Source organism: Delphinus delphis, chromosome 18 (assembly GCF_949987515.2).
Source record: "Delphinus delphis chromosome 18, mDelDel1.2, whole genome shotgun sequence".
In the NCBI taxonomy this organism is placed as follows: Eukaryota; Metazoa; Chordata; class Mammalia; order Artiodactyla; family Delphinidae; genus Delphinus; species Delphinus delphis.
In genome coordinates, this window is record NC_082700.1 from 12,363,497 (window position 1) to 12,390,952 (window position 27,456).

The 27,456-nt window shown below is 41.1% G+C and overlaps 1 protein-coding gene across 3 annotated transcripts; it reads left to right on the plus strand.

Annotated features, from left to right (window-relative positions):
- Positions 1–27,184, plus strand: SERTM1 (serine rich and transmembrane domain containing 1). 3 transcript variants are annotated; one of them, XR_009516780.1, is made up of 3 exons: positions 1–154; positions 1,966–2,031; positions 15,187–16,334. XR_009516780.1 is itself a non-coding variant. In XM_059995720.1 (3 exons), the coding sequence occupies exon 3, from the start codon at positions 24,474–24,476 to the stop codon at positions 24,795–24,797; it is 324 nt and encodes a 107-aa protein (XP_059851703.1). In that variant the 5' UTR covers positions 1–154; positions 1,966–2,031; positions 24,297–24,473; the 3' UTR covers positions 24,798–27,184. The 3 variants fall into 3 exon arrangements, 2 of the variants coding, with proteins under 2 accessions (XP_059851703.1, XP_059851704.1); XM_059995720.1 differs by lacking the exon at positions 15,187–16,334 and adding an exon at positions 24,297–27,184; XM_059995721.1 differs by lacking the exons at positions 1,966–2,031; positions 15,187–16,334 and adding an exon at positions 24,297–27,184.
- Positions 27,185–27,456: the final 272 nt, after the last annotated feature.

Consider the following 27,456-nt stretch of genomic DNA (forward strand, 5'->3'; position numbering starts at 1 on the left):
CTGCGCCCGCCGCCCCAGTGAGCCCCACATTCCCGCGGACGGCTTCGCGGGCGCGGATCGGCGGGACCCGGACGCCAGCGAGGAGGTCGGCGCAGCCCGGTCCCACCCCGAGCGCGGGAGCCGGCGGGGCAGATCAGCGCGTCCCTATTGACAGGTCAGTGAGGGGCTCCCAACGCCGCCCGTGAGCAGTCGCAGGGGAGTGGGCGCCGGGGACGCCCCGGAAGGGGGCTCGCCCTCTGCCACGGGCGCCCTGTCTCCTCCCGTGGGGCGGCCTCGGGTCGCGGAGGCTCCGCTCCCTCCTGAGCCGCCTCGCAAACTCTCCCCGGCTCTCAGCGGTTTGGCTCCTTGCTCTGGACACCCCCGAATCTGTCCCCTTCGTGCCGGCTACAACCTTACTGCCGGCTAGCAGCCTCCGCTGCCCGGCTCTCCCTGTTCTCGGGGTGACTTCATGGGGCTACAGTGGGACGCAATGTCCTTGGTCCCGGGATGACCCGCTTCTGTCCCGGACGCAGGGAGCCGGGGAGGTCTGCCCTCGCGTCTGCCGCTGCAGAGGTTGATTGATTTCCCGGTGCAAGTGCAGACAGTTCTGCACCTTGCGGAGCGTGTCTCTAGGTGCATTCTGATTATTCCTGCCTTTGTGGTGTGTGCGGTCACGCTTGTGTTTGGCGCCTACCTGGATTTCTGGGGTCATCCGTCCCTTCCTGGGGACTCGCTGCTCACACACTGACAGCCGCTTTGTACCTTACCTTGCTCGCGTGAGTCTTTTCACCTGTCTCCGGCGGCTCCAAATCCGGTTAAGTTCTACCTGGCGCAGAACATCCTGGCGTTCCCCAGCCGTGGTTTCCCGAGCTCTTGGTTGTAGGAAAACGCACCAGCTACCTTTCCCTTTTCCGTGATCTGATGAGACGCTGGAATCCTTCGTTTCCCTGCCGAGGTGCATGCATCATGGGCAAAATGTTTGAGTTCTAATTGAGGAGGGAGGTGTGTGATGTGCCGTCCTGCGGGGAGTAGAAGGACCCCTTCATTCACAGAAACATCTTGTTGAGTACCAGACCAGGTTAGCGGGCTGCACCTGCTCGCTTTCCACCGCCAGACGCCTGGGGCCCCGTTGGTCCCAGTTTTGGTGTCAGACTCCAGAGACAGGGTCCGTCTCCTACTGTCCTTCGTTTCCTCTGCCCGTTAAATTTCCTTCGGAAAATTCTCTGCTGAAGTATTAAGCACTTGGGTGGTTCTTTGCGGGGGATAATGGGATCCGATGGCTGCATGACGTCTCAAAGCCATTGCATTTGGTTCAGTCCAGACACCAGGTGCAAAGGGTGGGAAATAAGCAGTGATTAGGTCCTGGGCAAGTCCCAGGCCGACCCGAGGGACCATGCCTCAAGATCTTTCTTCTCAGGTGCTTTTCACTTTAGATTTCTCAGATTCATTGTCAGACAATTGCTTATCAACGGGAAAAGAGTCAAGATAAGCAATACTCTTCTTCAAAGGTTTACCTCATAATGCAGTCTTGCAGCCCAATGCATCCTTAAAAAAAAGAAAAAAAAAGCAGTATTTAGCCTGTGTTTTAGCTTATTCGTGAACTAGCTCCTAGACATGATTAAATATGTTTTGTGACTAAACTGCTTTATTTTGCTAAGTATAAAGGCATTTTGCCCCACTCTCACGCCCCGCCACTTACACCCTTTATAATCAGCACGTAGCTCACAGGTAACGTGAATGGGCTCTTGAAGCGTGTGTTAGTGAGACTGTCTCGCATTGACACCACCCCACAGAGCACGTCCCAGTAACCTTCAAATGCTGGGCATTGTGGGGATGGGGAACCATTTGCCAACCTCTGAAGTATTCTGGGAATAGTGAGTTCCAGAAAATGGGTGGGGTATTCCATTTTTGTGTTTGTGTTTGAAGTTTATTATTTATTTGGCTTATTTATTTATTTTTTTACTATTTTTGATTCCTCTACGTAAGGCAAAGTGCTTGAAGAGCTTCACCACACACACATTTACGGTTCTCATTAAAGAAGCCTCACATAAGGTAAGATCCATTCTGTTCTCCCTGCTGTTGGTTAGTTCAATTCAACAGATTTTACTGGATGTCTGTGATGTAAAGAGATAAATAACGGTATGCTGGTGTGTGGCTTCAAATCTATCAGGAGGTTTATTTGCAGGCTTCCTGAGTTTCTTTTTTATTTTTCTTTTTTAATGAGGGCAGATGAAGGATGACAGAGCTGATTGGTGAGAATGATTAATCACACTAATCATTAAGTAAACTTGGAGTCATACATTTTTCCTAAGAATGAAAGATTAAGCCATCACAGGCAAAATTCTCTGATTTGGCCTCTACTCTAGATCAAGTCTCAGCCCATTTGACAATATTTCTTCTCTGGGCTTACTCTTCTCCCTGTGCTTGTAAAGTCTGTAGAATTTATATTTAACTGTTTTATATTTAAATATTTTTTAAAGATTTACTTAGTTATTAGGGAAAAGCAAAAAGTAAAATTATGGCTGAATTTTTGTGTTTTGCTCATTTGGGTATTTTAAATAGTAATTTAAGAACCTGGAAAATTATGAAAAAGCCATCAGGCACTGGTGTAGGCACTACATCAGGCACTGGTGTAGGTCCCACTTGCCTGGCTCCTGGCACCCATGAACCATTCAGTAAATATTTGTTAAATGAAACTAGAAGCCAAAAAGTAGTGTGGCAGAAGAATTTTCTTCAAATAGATATATACGGAACATATTGTATAATTACATTACTACATTAATACAAAGCATCACAGACTTAACTTTTATAGGCTATTTCATTATTGTTCATAATGACAACTAACAAAACAATAAAGCCTTCAAGTTAGTTAATGGAATTAGGGAACCCAACAGAGAGGAAGCTCAAATTAAGTGCCTGAGTTGGCAGGATTCCTTTTAGCTAACAGATGTACCTACAGAAATCAAGCCAGAGGCCTGATTTGATTCAGTAGTCCATGATACCCACATGTGGACTAGCCTTTGACACAGAACTGGGAAGTCCATCTGTGCATCCACTGTCTTTGCAGGTCCAGGGTAGCAGGCTACCGAGCCACATTCTAGGGCCTCGTCACCTCTGATTCTGATTTGTGGCAGATGTCTCTGTGGGAGAGAGCACTCTGAGATGCTCAGTCACGTGACACAGAACGCCTTCTTCAAGAGCTCCTTATGAATAGAATCCATGCTCACACTTGCATTACCAGGAAATAGTTATTATTTAGTCTACACTAAGTTTTGACAACAACCACCACAAAAAAATGGAGATTCTGAGTAGTCAAGTAGCCATATACAATTTAACAGTATCTCTAAACACGACATGGCACAATCCAGCCAGAACAGTGTCAATATTTCAATCCTCTGAATTCATATCAGGAACAGGATAGACTGTCATTAATATTTCCTGAGTTCCTAACTTTTAAATGATTATTTATCAAGTTGTATTAAGATGGGAGATCAGTTGGTCCAGACTTATGATTTGTATTATGGGCTTGAACGTTGATGCTGATGCTGTTACAGGCAACAGTGAACAGGTCTGGAAATCGTTAGCCTATAACAGTTGTTAAAAATCGTGACTTAAGAAGGTAACAGCCCTGAATACAATTTTTGATGGGAAACAAAAGCATAGGTGGTTGTAAGAACCTGTTTCAGACTCAGAAAGACAGGAAGATGACTTAACCATAGTTAAAATACTAAAGTAATTCATTCAGGGAACATTTAACATATAGATTCCCTCCCCAGGGGTAGCCAAGACAGCAGCCTTCCTGATTCATTTGTCACGGTAGTCTAGTAGTGATCAACAGTGCCTGGCTATCTATCAACTGTTGCCAATTAAGCTGGTTTTGTTCTTACTCGCTTTCACTTTTCCTATGACCAGGATTATAGCAGAGGGATTTATCTTCTCATTTCTTAAAAAGAACATTCAGAACATGCTGTAAAATGCAACTGTAACAGAAAGGGCAGTCAAGTCCTACTGGGCAGGTTGACTTACTGGCCTCAGACTGAGAGTCTTAAACTTTGAAATAAAAGGTACATATGAATCATTTCAAAGGCTTGTGTTAAGTGTATACATTACAAAAAAAGAAGGAAGAGGAGGAAGAGAAAGAGTTCTGGGCTCAAAAATCAGTTATGTTTTCGCTGCGTAAGCTATAATTAAATTTTATTTCTATTTCTTAATGAAAATGCCCATATTGTTTTTCTGATTAAAATTCAATTCATATTCTTTGTACCAACATTCAGATACAGACATACACAAAATAGAATATGAACATACCCATAATATCACCCGCTAACAAATCATATGTTAACAGCTTGGTGCATAACCTCTTATTTCCTTTAGTTTAGTTTAGCCTGGTTTGGTTTGGTTTTGCATGCCTCTAAAATTGTGGACGCATGTGTAGTAGCAGTGGCCGTGATAGTAGTTTTTGTTTTTTTTTTTTACAAAAACAGAATCATACTATGCACGAGTCTGAAGCTTACTTTTTGACTCTGCCATACATCTTTCCATGCTAGAACATATAATCCTTTTGATTACACCAGAATCCTCCATTTGTATGACTCTTCCATCATTCATTTAACAAATCCTTTACTCATGGTCATCTTGGTAGCTCCAATGTTTAGCTACAGCGTACATCTTTGTGCATGTGCATCTTAAATGTGTCTGATTTTTTACCCATAGGGTAAATTATCAGAATTCATTATTTATATTATTAGCCTATATGCCATATATTTTGGGGTAAAAAAGGAAGCACTCAATAATTCATCCAACAAGTAGTAGATATTCCCCACTGTGACCCAGACTGTCTTCTATATGCCCAACATTATTTTTTGCACTTAAATAACAATTTTTATTGCTGTTTAACATTCATAGAGAAAACACACAAGTCATAAGTACATAGTTTATGATTTATGTGTTCAACTTGAACACACTCATATAAATGGAATCCAGGTCAAAAATAAATATTTACCAATCCCCTCCTTTGTGCTCTTCATGTGCCTTGGCAACCAATTGATTATTCTAACAATTACTCACGAGAAAGTCCTTCGTGAGTTTGTTGACCTTGATTTTCATAGTCGAGTGCTAAATTATGGGAACTATGCCTTTAAGATTGACAGTGGAATATTGACTGATGCTTCTCAGACCTTCAAGGACTCCTTGTTGACAAAGTTGGCCTGGTTCAGCTGAATTAGTTTCCAAGATCCTTCATTCTGTCCTCTTATCACTTTATCATCCCTAGCAATTTTGTTCTTATATTTATCCATTTGATCCTGCTTGGCTCATATTTGGATTGATATGATAAACTTTCGATAACAAAAGAAACTGAGTAACTTGTTTTTCATTTGATTTCCTCTTGTTGGCCACCCAGCTCAGATGAGTATAGATGGATTTAGAGTTGGAAAAGGAATCCTGGGCTCTCAGTTTGTGGTTTCTGTCTCCAGCTGTCTCCTTCTGCCATCCTTTGTCTTAAGGAGTACAAATAATGACCTTCAAAATCTACTTAACTTTTGGAGACCTCAGTTTCTTGATTTTTAAGGACTTCCAGCTTCTCAATTCTATGAAAAACGTTTTCCTTTAATGTAGTGGTTGTTGTTTCTTGTTTGGTTTTTGTTTTAGTGTTGCTAGATTTGCTTTTTCATAGAGGAAAGTTAATATTGAGTGACCGTAAGGAGAGACGGAATGAGTTAGATACATGAAAAGTGTTTTAAGTTAGTTCCACAATGAATGAGAAGAGAAAATATTTGCTTCTTTTCTGTCCATGTGTTTTCATTCCTTGTGTTATTTTTCTAAGAAGCTGAGGGCTGGATCCGTTTCCGAGCACAATACTGCTGATACTGATCACTCTCAGGCTGAGCACAGTAGTGAGCACAATACTGATCACTGCTCACATCACCATGGCTATGATCTAGATGAAGTGCTACTCAAAGTAGTTCACGCACCAGTGCCAGCCCTTGAATTGTTAATTACTCATTCACCATGAGAGATGGAACTTGAGTCAGAATATAAATCAAGTAAGGCACTAAGCACACTTTCTAGTTTAGATGGCTTTTTTGGTGGTAAGACCTTCTTGAAGAAGGAAGCAGTGCTTTGCAAGTTCCTCTTCTCACAAGGACTCATAACCCATATATTCCCGAGGGAGCCAAGTGGCTACTCTGAGTGGCATTGATCTCTAATGTGGGGCTTTGTAGTTAAATTGAGAAATTTATAAAAATGTAAATATTTTCTCCTTCTGTACTGATTTTCTATTGAAATTGGGGGTTTTTTGAGGGGAGGGTGTGTTTATCCTTGAGATAGAGTGACTAACAGCACCATGGTACATGATGTTGCTGAATGCAGTAAATTATAATACCCTTCCCTACAATGATCAGCGTATTGTCCTTGACCCTTTTTATCTCCACAGACGAGCACAGGGACAAAGGCTGTGATAATAAGGGACTTGGTAATTTTCAAAGGATGGGATTATCATAGAATTTAACTTAACACTTTAAATAAATAAAAAACAATGCATCTTACTTCCACATCCAGTCACATCTTCACTGACTCACTGTGGTAAACTCCCTTTCGATTTTTATTGTGCTCTTCAGAATAATTCGTTCCAACCACTCAGCTATGTTCATGATAATGTATTTCAGTATTAACAGCAGATTCCTCCATCCTTTCCTCAATTATCCTGGTGGACACTTGACTCAATAAAATCTTTGTTGAATATTGTTGAGAGACACAATCGTTTGATAAAAGTATGGTCAGAGTTTCCTCTAGAGCCTGGAACTATTAATTTTATTGCCATAACTAAAATATTTATAAATTTAGTGAGTGTGCATAATTTTTCTTTACTATTGAATAATTACCCTTTGACTAATCAATATGAATACAAGATCATGTATTCATTCATTCATTCAATAAATATTATCATGCAACCAAAAACAGAACAAATAGGAACTACCTCTCCAAGAAGCTTCAAGTTTCATCATTCCTTTATCCTTTCAATCTTGCAAGCATCCAACAGATACTTATTGAGCATCTTTATACCAGAAACTGTGCTGAATCATGGATAGAAACATGAATCCTTGGAGAGACCTTCAAGATGGAGAAGGAGTAAGATGTGGAGATCACCTTCCTCCCCACAGATACATCTACATGTGGAACAACTACAGAACACCTACTGAATGCTGGCAGAAGACCTCAGTCTTCCCAAAAGGCAAAAAACTCCCCACATACCTGGGTAGGGCAAAAGAAAACAGAAAAAAACAGAGACAAAAGAATACGGACGGGACCTGCACCTCAGGGAGGGAGCTGTGAAAGAGGAAAGGTTTCCACACACTAGGAAGCCCCTTCACTGGCGGAGACTGGGGGTGGCGGGGCCGGGGGAAGCATCGGAGCCACGGAGGAGAGCTCAGCAACAGGGGTGCGGAGGGCAAAGCAGAGAGATTCCCACACAGAGGATCGGTGCCAACCAGCACTCACCAGCCCGAGATGCTTGTCTGCTCACCCACCGGGGTGGGCAGGGGCTGGGAGCTGAGGCTCGGGCTTTGGAGGTCAGATCCCAGTAAAAGGACTGGAGTTGGCTGTGTGAACACAGCCTGAAGGGGGCTAGTGCGCCACAGCTAGCCGGGAGGGAGTCCGGGAAAAGTCAGGAACTGCCTAAGAGGCAAGAGACCATTGTTTCGGGTGCGCGAGGAGAGGGGATTTAGAGCACCGCCTAAACGAGCTCCAGAGACGGGCGCGAGCCGCGGCTATCAGCGCGGACCCTAGAGACGGGCATGAGATGCTAAGGCTGCTGCTGCCGCCACCAAGAAGCCTGTGTGCAAGCACAGGTCACTCTCCACACCTCCCCTCCTGGAGTCTGTGCAGCCCGCCACTGCCAGGGTCCCGTGATCCAGTGACAACTTCCCCGGGAGAACGCACGGCGTGCCTCAGGCTGGTGCAGTGTCACACCAGCCTCTGCCGCCACAGGCTTGCCCCGAACTCCGTACCCCTCCCTCCCCCCGGCCTGAGTGAGCCACAGCCCACAAATCAGCTGCTCCTTTTTTTCTTTCTTTTTTTTAAAATTAGGTTGTTTATGTGAAATCTTTGTTTTTAATGTAGGCACATCACTATAAACTTCCCTCTTACTACTGCTTTTGCTGTGTACTGTTTTTTTTTTAATTAATTATTTATTTATTTTTGGCTGTGTTGGGTCTTCGTTTCTGTGCGAGGGCTTTCTCTAGTTGCGGCGAGCGGGGGCCACTCTTCATCACAGTGCGCGGGCCTCTCTTGTTGCGGAGCAACATGCCCAGTCTCAGTAGTTGTGGCTCACGGGCCTAGTAGCTCCGCAGCATGTGGGATCTTCCCAGACCAGGGCTCAAACCCGTGTCCCCTGCATTGGCAGGCAGATTCTCAACCACTGCGCCACCACGGAAGCCCCAGCTGCTCCTTTAACCCCATCCTGTCTGGGCGCAGAACAGACGCCCTCAGGCAGCAGCGGAACAGACGCCCTCAGCCTCAGGAGCAGCGGATTAAATCTCCACAATCAACTTGATGTACCCTGCATCTCTGGAATACCTAAATAGACAACAAATCGTCCCAAAATTGAGGCGGTGGACTTTGGGAGCAACTGTAGACTTGGGGTTTGCTTTCTGCACCTAATTTGTTTCTGGTTATATGTTTATCTTAGTTTAATATTTAGAGTTTATTATCACTGGTAGATTTGTTTATTGATTTGGTTGCTCTCTTCCTTTTTTTTTAATATATATAGATATATTTTTCCTTTTTCTCTTTTTGTGAGTATATATGTGTATGCTTCTTTGTGTGATTTTGTCTGTATAGCTTTGCTTTTACCATTTGTCCTAGGGTTCTGTCTGTCCTTTTTGTTTTTTAGTATAGTTTTTAGTGCTTGTTATCATTGGTGGACTTTTTTTTGGTTTGGTTGCTCTCTTCTTTCTTTCCTTTTTTTTTATTAATTTTTTTATTTGTAATACTTTAAAAAATTTTATTTTAATAATTTTTTTTATTGTATTTTTTTTCTTTCTTTATTTTTTTCTCCCTTTTCTTCTGAGCCATGTGGCTCACAGGGTCTTGGTGCTCTGGCTGGGTGTCAGGCCTGAGCTGTTGATGTGGGAGAGCTGAGTTCAGGACATTGGTCCACCAGAGACCTCCCGGCTCCACGTAATATCAAACAGTGAAAGCTCTCCCAGAGATCTCCATCTCAATGCTAAGACCCAGCTCCACTCAACAAACAGCACGCTACAGTGCTGGACACCCTATGCCAAACAACTAGCAAGACAGGAACACAGCCCCACCCATTAGCAGAGAGGCTGCCTAAAATCATAATAAGGTCACAGACACCCCAAAAACACACCACCAGACCCAGTCCTGCCCACCAGAAAGACAAGATCCAGCCTTATCCACCAGAACACAGGCACCAGTCCCTTCCACCAGGAAGCCTACACAACCCACTGAACCAACCTTAGCCACTGGGAGCAGACACCAAAAACAACGGGAAATATGAAGCTGCAGACTGCAAAAAGGAGACCCCAAACACAGTAAGTTAAGCAAAATGAGAAGACAGAGAAACACACAGCAGATGATGGAGCAAGGTTAAAAACCCACCAGACCAAACAAATGAAGAGGAAATAGGCAGTCTATCTGAAAAAGAATTCAGAGTAATGAGAGTAAAGATGATGTAAAATCTTGGAAATAGAATGGAGAAAATACAAGAAACATTTAACAAGGAACTAAAAGAACTAAAGAGCAAACAAACAATGATGAACAACAAAATAAATGAAATTTAAAATTCGCTAGAAGGAATCAATAGCAGAATAACTGAGGCAGAAGAACGAATAAGTGATCTGAAAGATAAAAGAGTGGAAATAACTACCACACAGCAGAATAAAGAAAAAAGAATGAAAAGAATTGACAAAAGTCTCAGAGACCTCTGGGACAACATTAAAAGCACCAACGTTCGAATTATAGGGGTCCCCGAAGAAGAATAGAAAAAGAAAGGGACTGAGAAAATACTTGAGGAGATTATAGCTGAAAAATTCCCTAATATGGGAAAAAAAATAGTCAAGTCCAGGAAGTGCAGAGAGTCCCATACAGGACAAATCCAAGGAGAAACACACCAAGACGCATATTAATCAAACTACCAAAAATTAAATACAAAGAAAAAATATTAAAAGCAGCAGGAGAAAAACAACAAATAACATACAAGGGCATCCCCATAAGCTTAACAGCTGATCTTTCAGTAGAAACTCTGCAAGCCAGAAGGGAGTGGCAGGACATATTTAAAGTGATGAAAGGGAAAAACCTACAACCAAGATTACCCAGCAACGATCTCACTCAGATTTGACAGAGAAATTAAAACCTTTACAGACAAGCAAAAGCTAAGAGAATTCAGCACCACCAAACTAGCTTTATAACAAATGCTAAAGGAACTTCTCTAGGCAGGAAACACAAGAGAAGGAAAAGACCTACAATAACAAACCCAAAACAATTAAGAAAATGGTAATAGGAACATACATATCCATAACTACCTTAAATGTAAATGGATTGAATGCTCCAACCAAAAGACATAGACTGGCTGAATGTATACAAAAAAAGACCCATATATATGCTGTCTACAAGAGACCCACTTCAGACCTAGAGACACATACAGACTGAACCTGAGGGGATGGAAAAAGCTATTCCATGCAAATGGAAATCAAAAGAAAGCTGGAGTAGCAATTCTCATATCATACAAAATAGACTTTAAAATAAAGACTATTACAAGAGACAAAGAAGGACACTACATAATGATCAAGGGATCAATCCAAGAAGAAGATAGAACAATTGTAAATATTTATGCACCCAACATAGGAGCACCTCAGCACATAAGGCAAATGCTAACAGCCATAGAAGGGGAAATTGACAGTAACACAATAATAGTAGGGGACTTTAACACCCCACTTTCACCAATGGACAGATTATCCAAAATGAAAATAAATAAGGAAACACAAGCTTTAAATGATACATTAAACAAGATGCACTTAATTGATATTTATAGGACATTCCAACCAAAAACAACAGAATATACTTTCTTCTCAAGTGCTCATGGAACGTTCTCCAGGATAGATCATATCTTGGATCACAAATCAAGCCTCGGTAAATTTAAGAAAATTGAAATCGTATGAAGTATCTTTTCCAACCACAATGCTATGAGACTAGATATCAATTACAAGAAAAAATCTGTAAAAAATACAAACACAGGGCTTCCCTGCTGGCGAAGTGGTTGAGACTCCACCTGCCGATGCAGGGGATGTGGGTTTGTGCCCTGGTCCGGGAGGATCCCACATGCCGTGGAGCGGCTGGGCCTGTGGGCCATGGCTGCTGGGCCTGTGCATCTGGAGCCTGTGCTCCGCAACAGGAGAGGCCGCAGCAGTGAGAGGCCCGTGTACCGCAAAAGAAAACAACAAGAAAACCAAAAACAAAAATACAAACACATTGAAGCTAAACAATACATTACTAAATAACCAAGAGATCACTGAAGAAATCAAAGAGGAAATCAAAAAATACCTAGAAACAAATGACAATGAAAACACGACAACCCAAAACCTATGGGATGCAGCAAAAGCAGTTCTAAGAGGGAAGTTTATAGCAATACAATCTTACCTCAAGAAACAAGAAACATCTCAAATTAACAACCTAACCTTACACCTAAAGCAATTAGAGAAAGAAGAATAAAAAACCCCAAAGTTAGCAGAAGGAAAGAAATCATAAAGATCAGATCAGAAATAAATGAAAAAGAAATGAAGGAAACGATAGCAAAGATCAATAAAACTAAAAGTTGCTTCTTTGAGAAGATAAACAAAATTGATAAACCATTAGCCAGACTCATCAAGAAAAAAAGGGAGAAGACAGAAATCAATAGAATTAGAAATGAAAAAGGAGAAGTAACAACTGACACTGCTGAAATACAAAGGATCATGAGAGATTACTACAAGCAACTATATGCCCGTAAAGTGGACAACCTGGAAGAAATGGACAAATTCTTAGAAAAGCACAACCTTCTGAGACTGAACCAGGAAGAAATAGAAAATATAAACAGACCAATCCCAAGCACTGAAATTGAGACTGTGATTAAAAATCTTCCAACAAACAAAAGCCCAGGACCAGACAGCTTCACAGGCAAATTCTATCAAACATTTAGGGAAGAGCTAACACCTATCCTTCTCAAACTCTTCCAAAATATAGCAGAGGGAGGAACACTCCCAAACTCATTCGACGAGGCCACCATCACCCTGATACCAAAACCAGACAAAGATGTCACAAAAAAGAAAACTAAATGCCAATATCACTGATAAACATATATGTAAAAATCCTCAACAAAATACTAGCAAACAGAATCTAACAGCACATTAAAAGGATCATACACCATGATCAAGTGGGGTTTATCCCAGGAATGCAAGGATTCTTCAATATATTCAAATCAATCAATGTGATGAAACATATTAACAAGTTGAAGGAGAAAAACCATATCATCATCTCAGTAGACGCAGAAAAAGCTTTCCACAAAATTCAACAGACATTTATGATAAAACCCCTCCAGAAAGTAGGCATAGAGGGCACTCAACATAATACTGACAGAAGCTGGCTCGAACTCACACAGTTATTGCAGCAGGGGAAAGGGTAATGGCAAATCTCACATGAAGTCTTACATTTTCTACCCAGAAGTGACATGTCACTTTTCCCCAAATTTTATTGGTCAAAACAAGTCATGTGGCCACCCTCATTTCAGAGGGGGTGGAAACACACAGCCCTACAACATACCTGGACAGAGGGAAGAATGGCAGAAACATGTGAACATCACCAAGGACCATAGGTCTCAAATTTATCCCTCTTTTACCTTCAACCTCCCCAGAGAGAAGAAATGTAATGAACATAAAATTTGGAGACATAGGGATATAGATTTGAATGCCAGTCCTGCTTCTATGTGGCTGGGTAGCCTTGGGCAAGCTTTTAAATTCTCTGATCCTTAATTTTCTCATTGGTTAAAGAAAGGTGAGGGATAATAATAACTACAGTAGACAGCTGTGAAGATTAAAGAATATACACCTGCACCATGTACACACACACACACACACAACTAGTATATGCTTTTATTTAATACATATTGGCTGCTGTCATTCATTTTATTGTTTTTTCCAAACTAGTTTGTCTGGACATTTCTTCTCCTACGCAAGCATCCCAGGTCCACCTTTCCCTGCCTGTCATGTTCTGTTCCCATTCCACAATGATTTGGGGATGCTCCCACCATCCCCTCCCCTCTACTTCCTACCACTCTTCTGGCATGATGTGCCCCCCTACATCCCAGGGCACATGACTGAAATAAAAGAGAACTTAGATGTAAGAGCAGTGAGTGATGTGTGAACGTGTGTTTCTGACCAAGGCTATTCCTACAATTGGATAAAAAGCACAGGGCACACAACCTTAAATGGTAAGGTGAAGAGCTCAACTCTGATAAAGGGCAAAGCCAAAGTCTGTTAAATCTTGTATAAGATACTCATGATTTCCATGAGTAAAACCATATTTATTTATATTTTTTAAAAGAATGTGTAACTCTTTTATATAGGTCATCAGTGTAGCAGTCTGTTTTCTATAAATAATTACTCATTATTTTCCAATTTGACCTCCTTGCATTTTTAAGTTGAAATACATTCTGGGAGAATCTGAGCCTACACTTGTTTACTGCATCCATATTGTCTTTGACAGATTCTGGTCTTGAGTTGTTATCTCATATGACAACAGGCTGCTGGGGACTTGATTTCCTCCCACACTTGATAGCCTGCCATGTCATTATGTTCCATGTTACAAGGAACATGTAGACATTCTCTTTGTTAGCCAGACTTTTGAGTTCATTGTGCTGCCTGAGAGAGAGAGAGAGGGAGAGGGAGAGGGAGAGGGAGAGGGGGAGAGAGAGAGAGAGAGAGAGAGAGAGAGAGAGAGAGAGAGAGAGAGAGAGAGAGGGGATGCATGAGAGAATATTAAGACAAGCTCTGCTGCTCTGTTCACACAAAGGATTAGCAGAACCGTGGGAAGTCCCACATGGGAACTTGCTTTCCTGATAAAGGACACAATGTCCTCTTTTCTGTCTTCTGCCTTCCCTGGTAAACCTGGAAGTCCTGGTAGAAGAGTAATTTCAAACCATGAGAGAGCACTTTGTCTCCTTATAGGGTTGGTGTTTTATGTAACCTCTGCCTAAAATCTGACTCATCTGGTACTTATCAATTTAGGGTACCTAGCTAGAGCCTCAGTCGTATGATTGCTGATGACTGATGAAAAGCACTGTTAATATCAATGCTCCATATTTTCTTTTCATTTGCAGCTGCATTTTGCGACAACTAGATTTTCTTAAAATTGTTTATTGGCTCCTATTTCAAAAGATACTGGACCCTGGACTGTAAGAGAGTTTATGTGGTTGGGTTTAGCCTCTTGCCACACTAGAGGATTCACCCAAACCAGGGCAGTCAGAGAGGTGGTTGCTAGTTTAAGAGTTGTAAGGAGTGTGAGTTCTTTAATCTGCTGAACTTGGTGTTTGAAGACTGTTTGGCACTTACTGCCTAAATCAAGTCTCCCACTTGTACTGTGTTTATTTGCTGCTGTTGTTTCCTTCGGGCCCTGTGTGGAAGCTGGAGCTCACTGTCTATTGGGGGATCTCAGTGAGCTTCCCCAGAGTCCACCTACACATTAGTCCTCATTAGAAGACAACTCTCTCTCGAACCTTGAGGGAATTTTGCTAAGTGAAATAATTCAAACAGAAAGACAAATACCACACGATCTCACTTATATGTGGAATCTAAGGAAACCGAAAACAAAAAAAACAAGCTCATAGATAGAACAGATTGGAGGGGGTAGGGTGTGTGTGAAATGGGTGAAGGCGGTCAAAAGGTACAAATTTCCAGTTATAAAATAAATAAGTCATGGGGATATAACATACAGTATGGTGACTATAGTTATTAACACTGCATTGTATATTTGAAGTTGTTAAGACAGTAGATCTTAAAAGTCCTCACTGCAAGGAAGAAAACGTAACTATGGATGGTGGCAGATGTTGACTTACTGTGGTGATCATTTTGCAATATACAAATGTCAAGTCATTATGTTGTACACCCCAAACTAATACAATGCTATATGTCAATTATATCTCATTGTTTTAAAAAGAAAGAAAACTACTCTCTCTTGACTCAAGATGACTCCAAAGCCCCTCCCTTTGACTGGGTATTTAAACTGCAAGAAAGATATCCTTGACTTCCTCTGAAGATGACTGATGATGTAAGATGAACACAACTGGATCCCATTGATCCTGGAGGCCCAGATTGAGATTCAGACCAGTGGATGGTGGCAGAGTGAAGTCATAAGCAAGGCTGGATGGCCAGTCACCATTCCTGGTCTTCAGGCAGCATCTCCCACCACCACGGATCCAGTTCCCTTGGGCATATTAAACTTCCTCTAACTTATTCTCTGATGCTTCACCTCCTGTACCTGTGGATTAGTGGGCATGATGGTAGCAGCAAATATTTGAACTTCTCCAATGCCCATTGAAGAATCAAGCTTAATCAGTGTATTTCTTTAGAAGTTTCTAACATTTTGGCTGACTTACTGCATATTATACTAAGCATATTTCTTAATATCCTTGGGGATAAATCATTTTTCCCCAAGTCGTATGTAGAAAAACTCCAATCCTACTGAAAAGTTGCAAGAATAATAACAATGGACACCTATATATCCTTTAACTAATCAGTTATTAACATTTTAACACATTTGCTTTATCATCTTTTCTTTCTGTATGTATATATGTATGTGTACTTATTTTGGCTGAACCATTTGAGGGTTAGCTGCTGAAACTGTGACACTTTATAGTTACATACTTTGAACATGTACTTCCTAATAACAAGAACATTCTCCTGTATCACACTTAGGAAATTTAATATTGATATAATGCAATTATCCAATGTACAGTCTATGTCCAGATTTCCCCCGTTATCCTAATAATGTCCTTTATAACAATGTTGTTTTTTCTTTTAATTGGTCCAAGGATCTTTCATCACATTAGAGGATAAATCTTGAAATCTGCATCTACTTTTTCTTCTCTGATTATTCAGCTGACTACTAAATAATGTAATATGGCCAAAACTGTATGTAACCAGAACTTAGCCTGCCTAAGCTGCCGATTACTAAGCATTATTCTTTTTAAATATACATTTCACTATGGAAAGCATCATCATATGTTGACTGCCAGCCATGGAAGAATGAGAGAACTTATTTAGCAAAATTCATATGTATGAATTATGCTAAGCACTGGACTAATATCCAGAAGGGATGGGCAACGTATACACTATGTAATCAACTAAGGTTCTATTTGTAGTTGTATTATGAGGGACGATGGTTCATTATTTCAAGTAAACACTATGCCTTGGTTAAAAATGTCATCATGTAGACGACTCCATGAGCTTGAGTCCCCACTGGGAAATGCAAGACTTAAAACCCTTATACATACTTGTCATATTCCAATCCATTTCTAAGGAATAGGCTACAAAACATCTTAGTTTAAACAAATACATGACTATAGTTGTCAATAGAGAAATATAAATAGTGGCCTGTTTCATTAATTTGCTAATACTGAAGTTCTTTTTAGACAACCTATGTCATCACTTTTTTTTTTTCCAAATTGTACCTGTACATGTTATTTTATAGATAAAGAATGGTTATTAGTTTTTGGCATATTCTTAAGTGCAAAATTAGAGAAGTGGATATATTAGATAATTTATGTTCTTCTCTTCCATATGCCTCAATTCTCAAGATATTTTAAGTGGAAATTAAGTTTGGGGTTTAAGTTATGGAGTGAATGAAACACTTACTATAGATCCATTCTTATGCTGAAAATTTACAAGACGAATATTTACAAGAGAACGTACACAAAACAATAGACATTTACAGAAACATACACAAACAGAAAGGTTTTCACTGAACACATTAACCTGGATGCCAATGGGAGATGAAGGGAAATGGAGTGAGGAATTCAGAGAAAGAGGGATCAGTGGTGACAATTAGCCACAAACAGAGGAATATGTATTTAAAGAGGGAGGTAACAGTAGAAACAAGAAAAGAAGGAGTGGCATTTGTCGGGAGTCGTACAAGCTCTCTTATTTTTTCTTATACTGTGTGGCACCAGTGGCCCATGGCTGCCCACTTCTGAGGAGTCTGCTTAAATTTAGGGTGGACTTCATCACATGCTTATAGAAAACCCATATTTCCAAGCTCTTCCCTGTTTCCTTAGAGCAGCTTTAGAGGCACCCAAAGGCCTCTGGAGCGTGAGAGAGTAGACTGGGGGATACCTTGTGGTCTACCTATAAAGGTTTCAAAAAAAGAGTTATGACAATCACAAAATTAAGTTTACAAGAACAAAATCTTTCCATGTATCATATTCTATAAGGAGACTGTTAAGAGCATTTCCTGATTGGACAAAAACTATATTTGATACAAATTATTTTAACTGTGGAGACAGAATGAAAGACAATGGAAAAGGAAGAAATGCCATTCTCCAACCAGAGCATGGTTGAATGAGAATTTTCAAAAACATGTCTAGTATAATTAAAAATAAGCAAGCTTTTGTATATACTAATGCTATAATTTAACCAATTCTAGCTGCTCCAAGAATAAAGAGTATTTTTTCTTACTACTCTTCTAAAATATTAGAAATGATCCAAGCTGAGTGGAAGGAGAGAACTGAACCCAAAAGTCCTCATTAAAAATGCTGTAACATCTTGAAAGGTTGATCTTTCTTCTTAACCATCTTTCTTCACACTGATTCATTTCAACCTTGCCTATGATCTTCAAGTCATTATTTCTTTGGCTGTTTGTTTTTTTCTCTAAATCAAGTGTTTAGCCAATAGCCTTTTCTCCTCCTCCCTAAAGATGACTTTCATTGTTTTGCTACTTCTTAACCAGTTCATGCTTCCTTCAACCTTTAAGTTGCCACTTTTCTCATTTTGGTTTAGACTAAGTGTGTTAACCAAGATGGGTCCAGTTTCCCCAAAGCACAGGACAGAGCCCTCCTTGGTCTTTTCTAGACATCATAAAAGAATCATGAAAAATATTATGCCTAGAACTGGTTTTATATTTGACCTTTTTATCCAGAAAATTATCCACTTAAACTCTTTTTCTAAGGGAGTATCATTTTAAAATAATTATTCTTACTAAGGCAGTGATTTGGACATAAAATCTTCACAAGAAATTTAGATACAGCAAAAATTTATTAAGAATAATAGTTTGATTTCCCCAGGAAAACACTGCTATATAAATGCAAGGGAAGTCATATCTATCAATATAATTACTTTTTAGGCTATACAAAGATAAGATGGTCAAAACAGTTACATTCCCTTCTGAAATACTTTCTGCTGTGTGTGTTTTTTTTTTTTTAGTAGCTTTACTCAGTCTACACTGTTTTGCATGTCAAGAAATGTATATTCTGAATGTCTGTGGACTATACCTTATGTGGATAACTAACTTTTAAAAATGAGGACAAAATAATTAGTCTAACAGAAAAGTATTCTGAATATAATATAATTTAATTATTTTGCTGAGCCTGAGGCTAATCCAGAGAGATAAAAGTCATCACCAAGGGCTTCCCTGGTGGCGCAGTGGTTGAGAGTCCGCCTGCCGATGCAGGGGACACGGGTTCGTGCCCCGGTCCGGCAAGATCCCACATGCCGCAGAGCGGCTGGGCCCGTGAGCCATGGCCGCTGAGCCTGCGCGTCCGGAGCCTGTGCTCCGCAACGGGAGAGGCCGCAGCGGTGAGAGGCCCGCGTATGGCAAAAAAAAGAAAAAGAAAAAAAAAAAGTCATCACCGAGGTAAAGAGAATTAATAAGAGATTGGACTGAATCCAAAGCCACCTAATGACCTACCCTAGCGGTTGACTTTTAACATAAATCACAGATACCAAGCTGTTACTTTGCCATTTCTTTAATTTTCACCAAAGTACCATAAAAAAGTTCTGATTATATTTTCTGATCATTCTTTGGAACCCCAGATAAAGATGACTGTTCATTTTAATTTTTTTGGCTGCCATTGTCCAGTCTAGACCATGAATTCCAGGGCTTATTCAGAATCTTCATCTCTCCACACTTCTTTTCATGAGATGGTTCTCGAACCCTATGAGATAGCAGATAGACTCAGTTTTTTTTTTTTTTTGCGGTATGCGGGCCTCTCACTGTTGTGGCCTCTCCCGTTGCGGAGCACAGGCTCTGGACGCGCAGGCTCAGCGGCCATGGCTCACAGGCCCAGCCGCTCCGCAGCATGTGGGATCTTCCCGGACCAGGGCACGAACCCGTGTCCTCTGCATCGGCAGGCGGACTTTCAACCACTGCGCCACCAGGGAAGCCCTAGACTCAGTTCTTTTTCTTTACTTGCTTTTGCTTTTTATTGCGCTGATACTGGGAATCACAGTGAGAGTCTACTCATTTTCAAACAAAATTCTTCTCTCAAAGCGTTGTATTGATTAAGTAGGAGCAGTTCTCAAATAGGCGAAAATATGGATGGATTTAATCAGCTCTGAATAAGCTTAGTAGTAAGATAATAAACTTTATTTTCACTATTGCAAGCCCAGGGGTAAGTGCTGCCATTGACTGTTGGTCAAAATTTACCTTTAGAGAAGAGTGAGTGGCTAGTCTGTATTGTCAGCACCAATCTTCTCTCACCTAGCACAACCTAAAAGGCCACTAGGCAAAGAGAAAGTGTTAAGGGAAAAGATAATCATGCAAATTGTAAAGGAAAGCTCAAGGTCTTGTATAAAATATTTAACATTTAACAAGGTCTTGTATAAACATGCTGTTTTCTAAGTAGAACTAAAAGCAGCTGTGCTCAGATGTGACAAATTCCCTTCTAGATTCTGGAGATGGTAGTTTCTGTATTCTACAGAGAAAGAAACCCAGTTTATCATCTAAAACTATTCATTACGTTATACTGTTAAATTTTACATTTGTAGACCAGAAAAAGCCTTTACCGTATCACATTAATACTTTATCAAATCGTTGCTAATGGTTTGGGAGAACACCTTTTGGAGAATGACACAGCAGGGCTTGATAAGGATGAAATGTTGATTTGACATCATAACAGCTAGGGGACTCTTTGAATAATGTCTGCAAGGGAACAAAGCAGCTTGTCCCAGTTTTCCACAACAAAAAAAACTTTCAAAGAGTTGTTATTCACATAGAAATGTATTTAAATAAAGGTCAGAAACTCAAGAGATTGCTGTGACAGGTTTGAGGTTGACTGTAGGCAGAGTTTTATACACGTTGCATTGTAGAAGTCAAGGCCCTGGCAGAGGCTCTGCCCACAGACAGGCTGGCGGCCAGGGGTCTGGCGATGCTTAGGTGAGAGAACTCAAGAGTTGAGGGCCTGTCAGCTCTTCTTCCTTTTACCAAGTAGCAAGGTACACACTAGAGAGTATGCTTTGTTCCTCCAAAACTTTACAGCCCTAATCACCCCATGGGAAGGAAAGCTTCCGTTCTTTCAGAGGAGTCACAGTGGCTGGGCGCTGAGTGACATGGAAGCAGAGACCCACCCCCACCCCCCGCCAAGGTCTGACTTATCCGTGCGGTCCCTCCATCTCCCAACCCGCTGGGCTCACGGTGAGTGAGTCCTTGCTCACTTCAGGAGGTGACTGCCTTTTGTAGATTTCTCCTCAGCACAGTTCTTTATTCCAAGAGACAAAGGGAAAGCTGGCTGACCATGAACTTAAACATATACACAGATCTTCATTTATAATATTGTGATCTCACTGTCTCATTTTCCTTTCTCAAAAATCACTTTCTGAGAATGGCTCAGAAAAAAGGCATCACAATCCCCACATGGCTTTAGGTGCTACCTGAAATGAGAGTCTGCTGTCGCTGCCCCTAGATAGGTCAAGGCTATGCATTTAAGATGAAGTCGCTTTCTTCTTTCCTTTGAACCCAATCCGTTTGGAAGAAACAGCCCAAAAAGCAGCATCCTGAAACACACTTGTTTGATTTTGTTTCCACAGTACCTCCTTGGGCCTCATTCACACTGTCCCAGTGCCTAAACACACACAATTTTGATCGTCCTCAGCATTATACATAGATTGTCGAAACAGGCACCAGAGAGAAAGAAGATTTATCAATTTTTAAAACGTCTATAAGAAAATGAGAACTAATGTCATCAAATCAAAATGATTTCTAACACTGCATATGCTCTATTGTTTCAGAGTAGAAGAGTGAAATGAAATTCGTATATCTGTCATTTTAAATTAAGAAGTATTCTGGAAGTAATATTAAATCTAAAGTATTGGGGGAGGATGTTTAGAGAAGTTACTTAATTGTGAAATGTCAAATAAGGACACAAGGTTTCATCTGTTGATTCCTACCATCTTACAATGTCACTTGGAAGATCAGATGCTTTCCCCAAATCTTAACCTCATTTGCTATAAACTATTCCATAGACATTTGAGGCTCACAAGTGGGCTTTTGTCTGAAAGAAGGTGATCTTCAGGATGTGAAAAGTGCTCTTGGAATATTTACACTGTAAAGAGATACCTTTGTTTTAGCAAGTGGTCTGGCAGCCAGTTGTGAGCCCTGCCATTGAATTGCCAGTGACATTATCTGTGCCTCCAACCTCACCTCCAGAAAATTATACAGTTCTGGGTAGCGAAGGTGGTTTTAGAAAAATCAGCCAATTCCAGCTGAATCGATGACCTGCACGTGTCAGAATTATTGGACTAGCAAAGACCTGGAAGTTCCTCTAGTCTTTCTAGGCATCGAGAAAGAACTGTCTACCAGCCCTTTACTTGGATGGCCTTTTATCATTTTCGAAGTATGATTTTGGACACGGGATCACATCCTAACTTAGGATCTCGTGGAGAGGTAGGAAAGGTGTCATTGGACAAATGGGAAAACTGAAATATCAAGACTGAACTGTGAGCTTGTTCAAAATAAGTAGCAGGTGGGAACTAATTACCTGAGTCTCATCATTTTCTCTTCCTACCATATTTGAGGAAACTAAGAATGCTGTTCAGGCATGGGTTCTTGTCAGTCCTCTGTCGCTGACTAGCTGTGAACCCTGAGTAAATCACAATTTCTTTGCTGATCAGTTTCTTCATCTGCAAAATGGGAATAATAATTTCTGCTCTACCTCCCTTACAAACTAGTTTGTGTGAGGACCAACATAAAATGCACAGCCTACCTTCTTGCCCATTCCAGAAAAAGAGTATGTAAAATCATTACTACCAAACGGTAGGAAAATTGAGAGCGGATGGTATAAAGGGTGAGGATGGGCAGAGCTGAAAGTCCCGGCTTATCTTCTAATTAGATACATTTCTTTTGTCAAATCTATCAGCTTCTTTGTTCCCAGTTTCCTCAGCTAGACTTAAGAGGTCTTACCAAAACATCTTGAAGATTTCTTCTGATCCAGCCCATGAGATTCTTTCCTAGTTTTCTTGCCTATACGTCATGCTGTCTCTGAGATGCTGCTGTTTTCCCCTAAAGCATTTATGTGCTGTATGAGACAAGGTATTGCCAGATCACTGTGACACATTTGCAGTCCCACCGTGATTCTCTCTCTCCCTCTCTCTTTCTAAGGGTTGTTAGGAGCCTGTAGCAGACTTAGTGGAATTAAAATCAGCAGGCAAAGTGTAATGAGGACTAGGAGTCAAATTATTTTAGGAAGCGCTAGAACTGCCCGTGGCCCCCTCTGAGGAGCCACTAAGATGAGTAGCCTGCTTGACTGCCGACAGGGCAGCCCTCTCAGGAGGGTCCCCTCCTTCCCAGGGATCATTAGTGCCACTCAGCCACAGCCACAGCGGCCACTGTCAGCCCCTCAAGGAATCAGCCACTTAATTAGATTTGGGGAACAGAAGGGAAAGGTAAGTTTGCAAGGTAAAATGCAGGGCAGAGGTTACGGAAAGGGAAAGCCAGGGCAGAGTGGATATTTTCGCATTAGCGTTTCCCTACATCCGATGCAAGGAAATTGGAAATTTACAAAAAAATGATCTAATGCCATAAAGTACTAGGAAGAGCATCTTTTCTGGATTTGAGGAAAGACAGTCATCCATCGGGAGGGATCATTCTTCCTCAGGCTGCCTCCCTCGCCCCCGCACAAACTAGGCAGAAGCTGGCTATGACTTCCCCAGTCACGGACGCGAGGGTGTCAGAGACACACGGCACCCGCCCCCACGCCTGGAGCCTGCAGAATCATGCTCTGCCCCAGGGCTATCTGCCTGATTCAGTCCACTTTGTTTCCAGTGTTCCTCATAGGGACCCCGTGAGGAGGGGGAACATGGCCAAGAGCATTTCTTTCTCAGCACCCATTCACACACACACACACACAGACACACACAAACACACACCACACCACATACACACAAACACACACAACCCACACACAGTAAACTCATTTTGGCCCAATCTTAACAATTTACAAAGTGCTTCCCTGTCTATTATCTTGATCCCTGCATAACACAGTGAGGGAATGGGGCAGGTACTATATACCATTTTACAGATGAGAATAGTGAAGCTCAGAAAATGTAGGCAATTTGCCCAACTTCCCAAAGACAAAGGAGAATTCAGGCCTCAAACTTAAATCTCTTGACAGCCAAGCTAGTACTCTTTCTACCATTCAGAGGAAATCAAACCTTTATTCTTCTAAGTTAATCTAAAGGTTTTTTACTGAATGCCTAACATATGCAGAACAAAGTACAGAGGTAGACCTAAAAGAAAAGAACTACGTAGAAATGGCCCCCAAGCTCAAGAAGATATATTTTTATAAACAAATTAGCAAATTATGAAAAGCAAACTTACATGTGCAGTGATTCTCCTAAGCATACTAGAAGGAAATACTGGTCTGGAATTATGCTAGTGGGCTGGAGAGTGCGGGGAATTCATTTTCTGGAGGAGGAAGGTTTGGAGCTAACTTTTGGGGTCCTATTCTCAGAGCATGCACTTGGAGCATCTGTTGAAATCTCAGCAGATGGAACGTATCAGAAATATATTTTCCTTTTTATTTCCTTTTTAGTTCCTTGCAGAAACCTGGCACCTAGGGTACTGTGGAGATCAGATAAAAGTGCATTTTTATATCATCATTTGTAATAGAAAGACAGAAACATTACTTGTTCCTGGGGGAATTATTTCATTCTTTTCCCTCCCCGGTTGATTTTATAATTAAGCCTTTGCTGAAATGAAAACTGGAAGTGAGATTCAAATGTAATTTTTTCTGAATAATGCACTCAGTTGTTTTGGTTTTTTTGTCTTTGTTTTTGCAGTGATGGACACCTGATACCCTGCTGCCTTTGCTTGGAAACTGAGTTTTGCTGTACTGATTTAACCACCCGCAATGTTTGCTGATGCTATCATGACAAAAAGAATGCTGATTCTGTCCCTGTTGACCCCTGTGTGAAACGGCTTTTCATATACTGTGCATTCTTTGACCTTCCATAAAGATGTCTGAACCTGACTCTTCATCTGTATTCTCGGGGAGTATGGAGAATGGAACTTTCCTCGAGCTATTTCCCACATCCCTGTCCACATCGGTGGACCCGTCCTCAGGCCACCTGTCAAATGTCTACATCTATGTGTCCATATTCCTCAGCCTGTTAGCCTTCCTGCTTCTACTTTTAATCATTGCCCTCCAGAGGCTCAAAAATATCATCTCCTCCAGTTCCTCCTACCCGGAGTATCCAAGCGACGCTGGAAGTTCTTTCACCAACTTGGAAGTCTGCAGTATTTCCTCGCAAAGGTCCACTTTTTCAAACCTTTCCTCCTGAAGAAAATGTAAGAATCCTTCAATGCTGCGGCCCTCGGGGAGTTTTCCCTCGGGAAGTGTCGCATGAAGTACGTGCCTCAGGAAAGAAACGCCCATTTTGTTCTTTTCCACTGATTAGACCCAGTTCTCCTTCTCCTTCAGCCCTGATTTCTTTTCCTCTTCATGATGCTTTTCATTGTGAATGTCGGAGTTGATGCTGACAGAAATGCATGCAAGGTGCAGAATTTCACCCAGACTGCTTGGTGAATCTGGGGCTGGCTTCTTCTCAGTGGGTCAGGCCACCCTGTTGGACACCTGAGGCAGAACTCACCTGAGGCGGCCTAGCAGAGGATGCTGGATCAGGGCTCTGCACTTGGCTTCTCTTACAAAACCGTAAAATCAACGGACTCAGCAGAAACTGGCTAAGTGAAGTCTGAGCAATGTGGAAGATATTATCCATATTTAAAAGATAAAGTGGAAACACCAATTTAAAAAAAAGACTCAATTTAGATTTCATGTATAACATCTCTAAAACCAGGGACAAAAATATTTTAAATGTTTTCTAAATCACATTTATTGATGAATTAAGTCATATGTGGAAAAGTTCTGGAAGACTTTAACTTTTAATAGCAAGACAAATATGTGTTATAATGCCATTTGTAATGTATTTCTGCCTCTTGGGTTTTTACCTACTTATGTTATAGTCATAATGCCCCTAACATGGTGGAATTCTTTGTGATAATTGCTGTTGCTATTACTAAGAGAAGCGCCAGAACAGACACCAGGACGTTTATTTTATATCTGTAATTCTCATCAATGGAATTACACATATGGAAAATACTAATTTAGTTGTATTTTGTACAGTAATAACTCCTCGCAGTTGTATATGTTCCTTTATTCAGTTTCACAGTCTTTATAAGTTTAGTGCAGAATTATAGTAAGACTCCAAGATGTCAGATGTTTGTTCACTCTTATTAGGTTGCAAAACTTAGAAGACTCAATAGCTAATATCCATGTTATTATATACTCCATGCACGTTACAGGTCTCTGATAACTTGTTGTTGTGTGTTAACATAATACTCTACATTAGGATTCCAGAATGTGGATTTATGTTTAAAATTGTAAACACTCACATTGGGTAGCTGCTGGGAGCTTAGTGATCCTGGGGCTGCCATACTGTGGTCAGCCAAGCACACCTGAACTCAGGCTTTGTCCATGAAATGAGCCACACACCTGAACATAGACATGGAATATGGAGGGAATCAAGCTGCCCCTAAAAAACTAACAAAGCAAGCAAACTATGGCTTCTTAAGAGTAAGAATTTTAATTTAATTTTTAAAATAAATGGTCCACGGTGTAAACACTGAATGTATTCAGCCTACGAAGCCCACTGCATCAACATGCCCCTGTCTGCCCATGGCAACTGGATCCTTCTTGTCCAAAACATTTACTAATCTTAAGTGGTGGGCCTTCAACCCACCCTTTGGTTTGGTTGTGTGGCATCTCCATCCAGAACTGGGATGGGATGAAGAATCCGCCATTTTCACAGGGTCTATCTTTGTCATTCTAAAATGCTGAGAGAAATGCGGATCGGTAAGTGAGGATCAGAAGGTTTTTTTTTTTTTTTTTTAAATCCATAAGCCTCACTTAAATCAGACCACATTGAAAGGTTTATATATATCAAAAATGTCCTCAAACACCATAAGACCTGCACAGAGTTGCTGCCCTAAAATGTATAATTAGTGAAAATTTTGCCTTTGCTGTCATTTAAAGCATGGCAGTGTGTTAGAATGTTATTATGTAGTATAAATGCTGGACCAGAAAAACTCTGCTATTTTAGACCATTATAGCATTCTGTGTGTGTATATGTGTGTGTGTGTGTGTGTTTTTGTGTGTCTGTACACAACACATTCTCAGAATATATAATATATATATTCACACACTCCCAATTAAGAGTTGTGTGAAAGCTGCACAGGATTACAGAGGCATCTATATTCACTTTTGCTCTTTGATTAATCTTGTGCTATTTTGGTTACCAAGGAAGAAAGGACTTGGATGAACTGATTTTAAAAAATAAAGGAGCAAATTTGCCACACAACAGTACAATCTTAGTATGATCTGTTCTAAGGGGTAACTTTATACTCTTTCCTTCTGGAAGAGATCTAAAGGCTTCTAAAAGTAAAACTAACATTTTTTTAAATTTGCAGTCACACACACCCCTCCCCCTCCCCCTGCCATGATGTTTCTAGCTCTCAAGGTTAACTAGAGTGATTGGAAGCAACATTCAAAGATGTAAAACAGGATTTGTCATTCCCAGCTTGTCAGGATAACAGATTGTACAACTTGAGATGAATTTGTGTTAAGAAGTTCAGAAAGGTTGGAAGACTGGTTTATAAATAAAGAAATCAAGCCCACTGAAAGCCTGGCTCTTCTCTTATTGTTTGTTCTCAGTGAGGTCGTCCACAAGCTTCTCTCCTAGGGAGGCTTTTCCTTCACGTCCTCTCTGAAGCAGGGTCAATAATTAGTGGCCCAAATGTCAGCCTCTCCCCACCTCTGAAGGGTCCCCTCCCTCTGGGGCAGTGAGACCCACACTTCCCTGATCAGAAGAATCACCTGGATGCTTGGGAAATATTCAGGTTCTGGGGCCACAGTCCAGACCTCAGGAGTGGAGCCAGGGAAGT

What these genes read in the sequence shown, in the direction of transcription:
- SERTM1 (XM_059995720.1), top strand. Translation starts at nt 24,474, where the DNA reads ATGTCTGAACCTGACTCTTCATCTGTATTCTCGGGGAGTATGGAGAAT.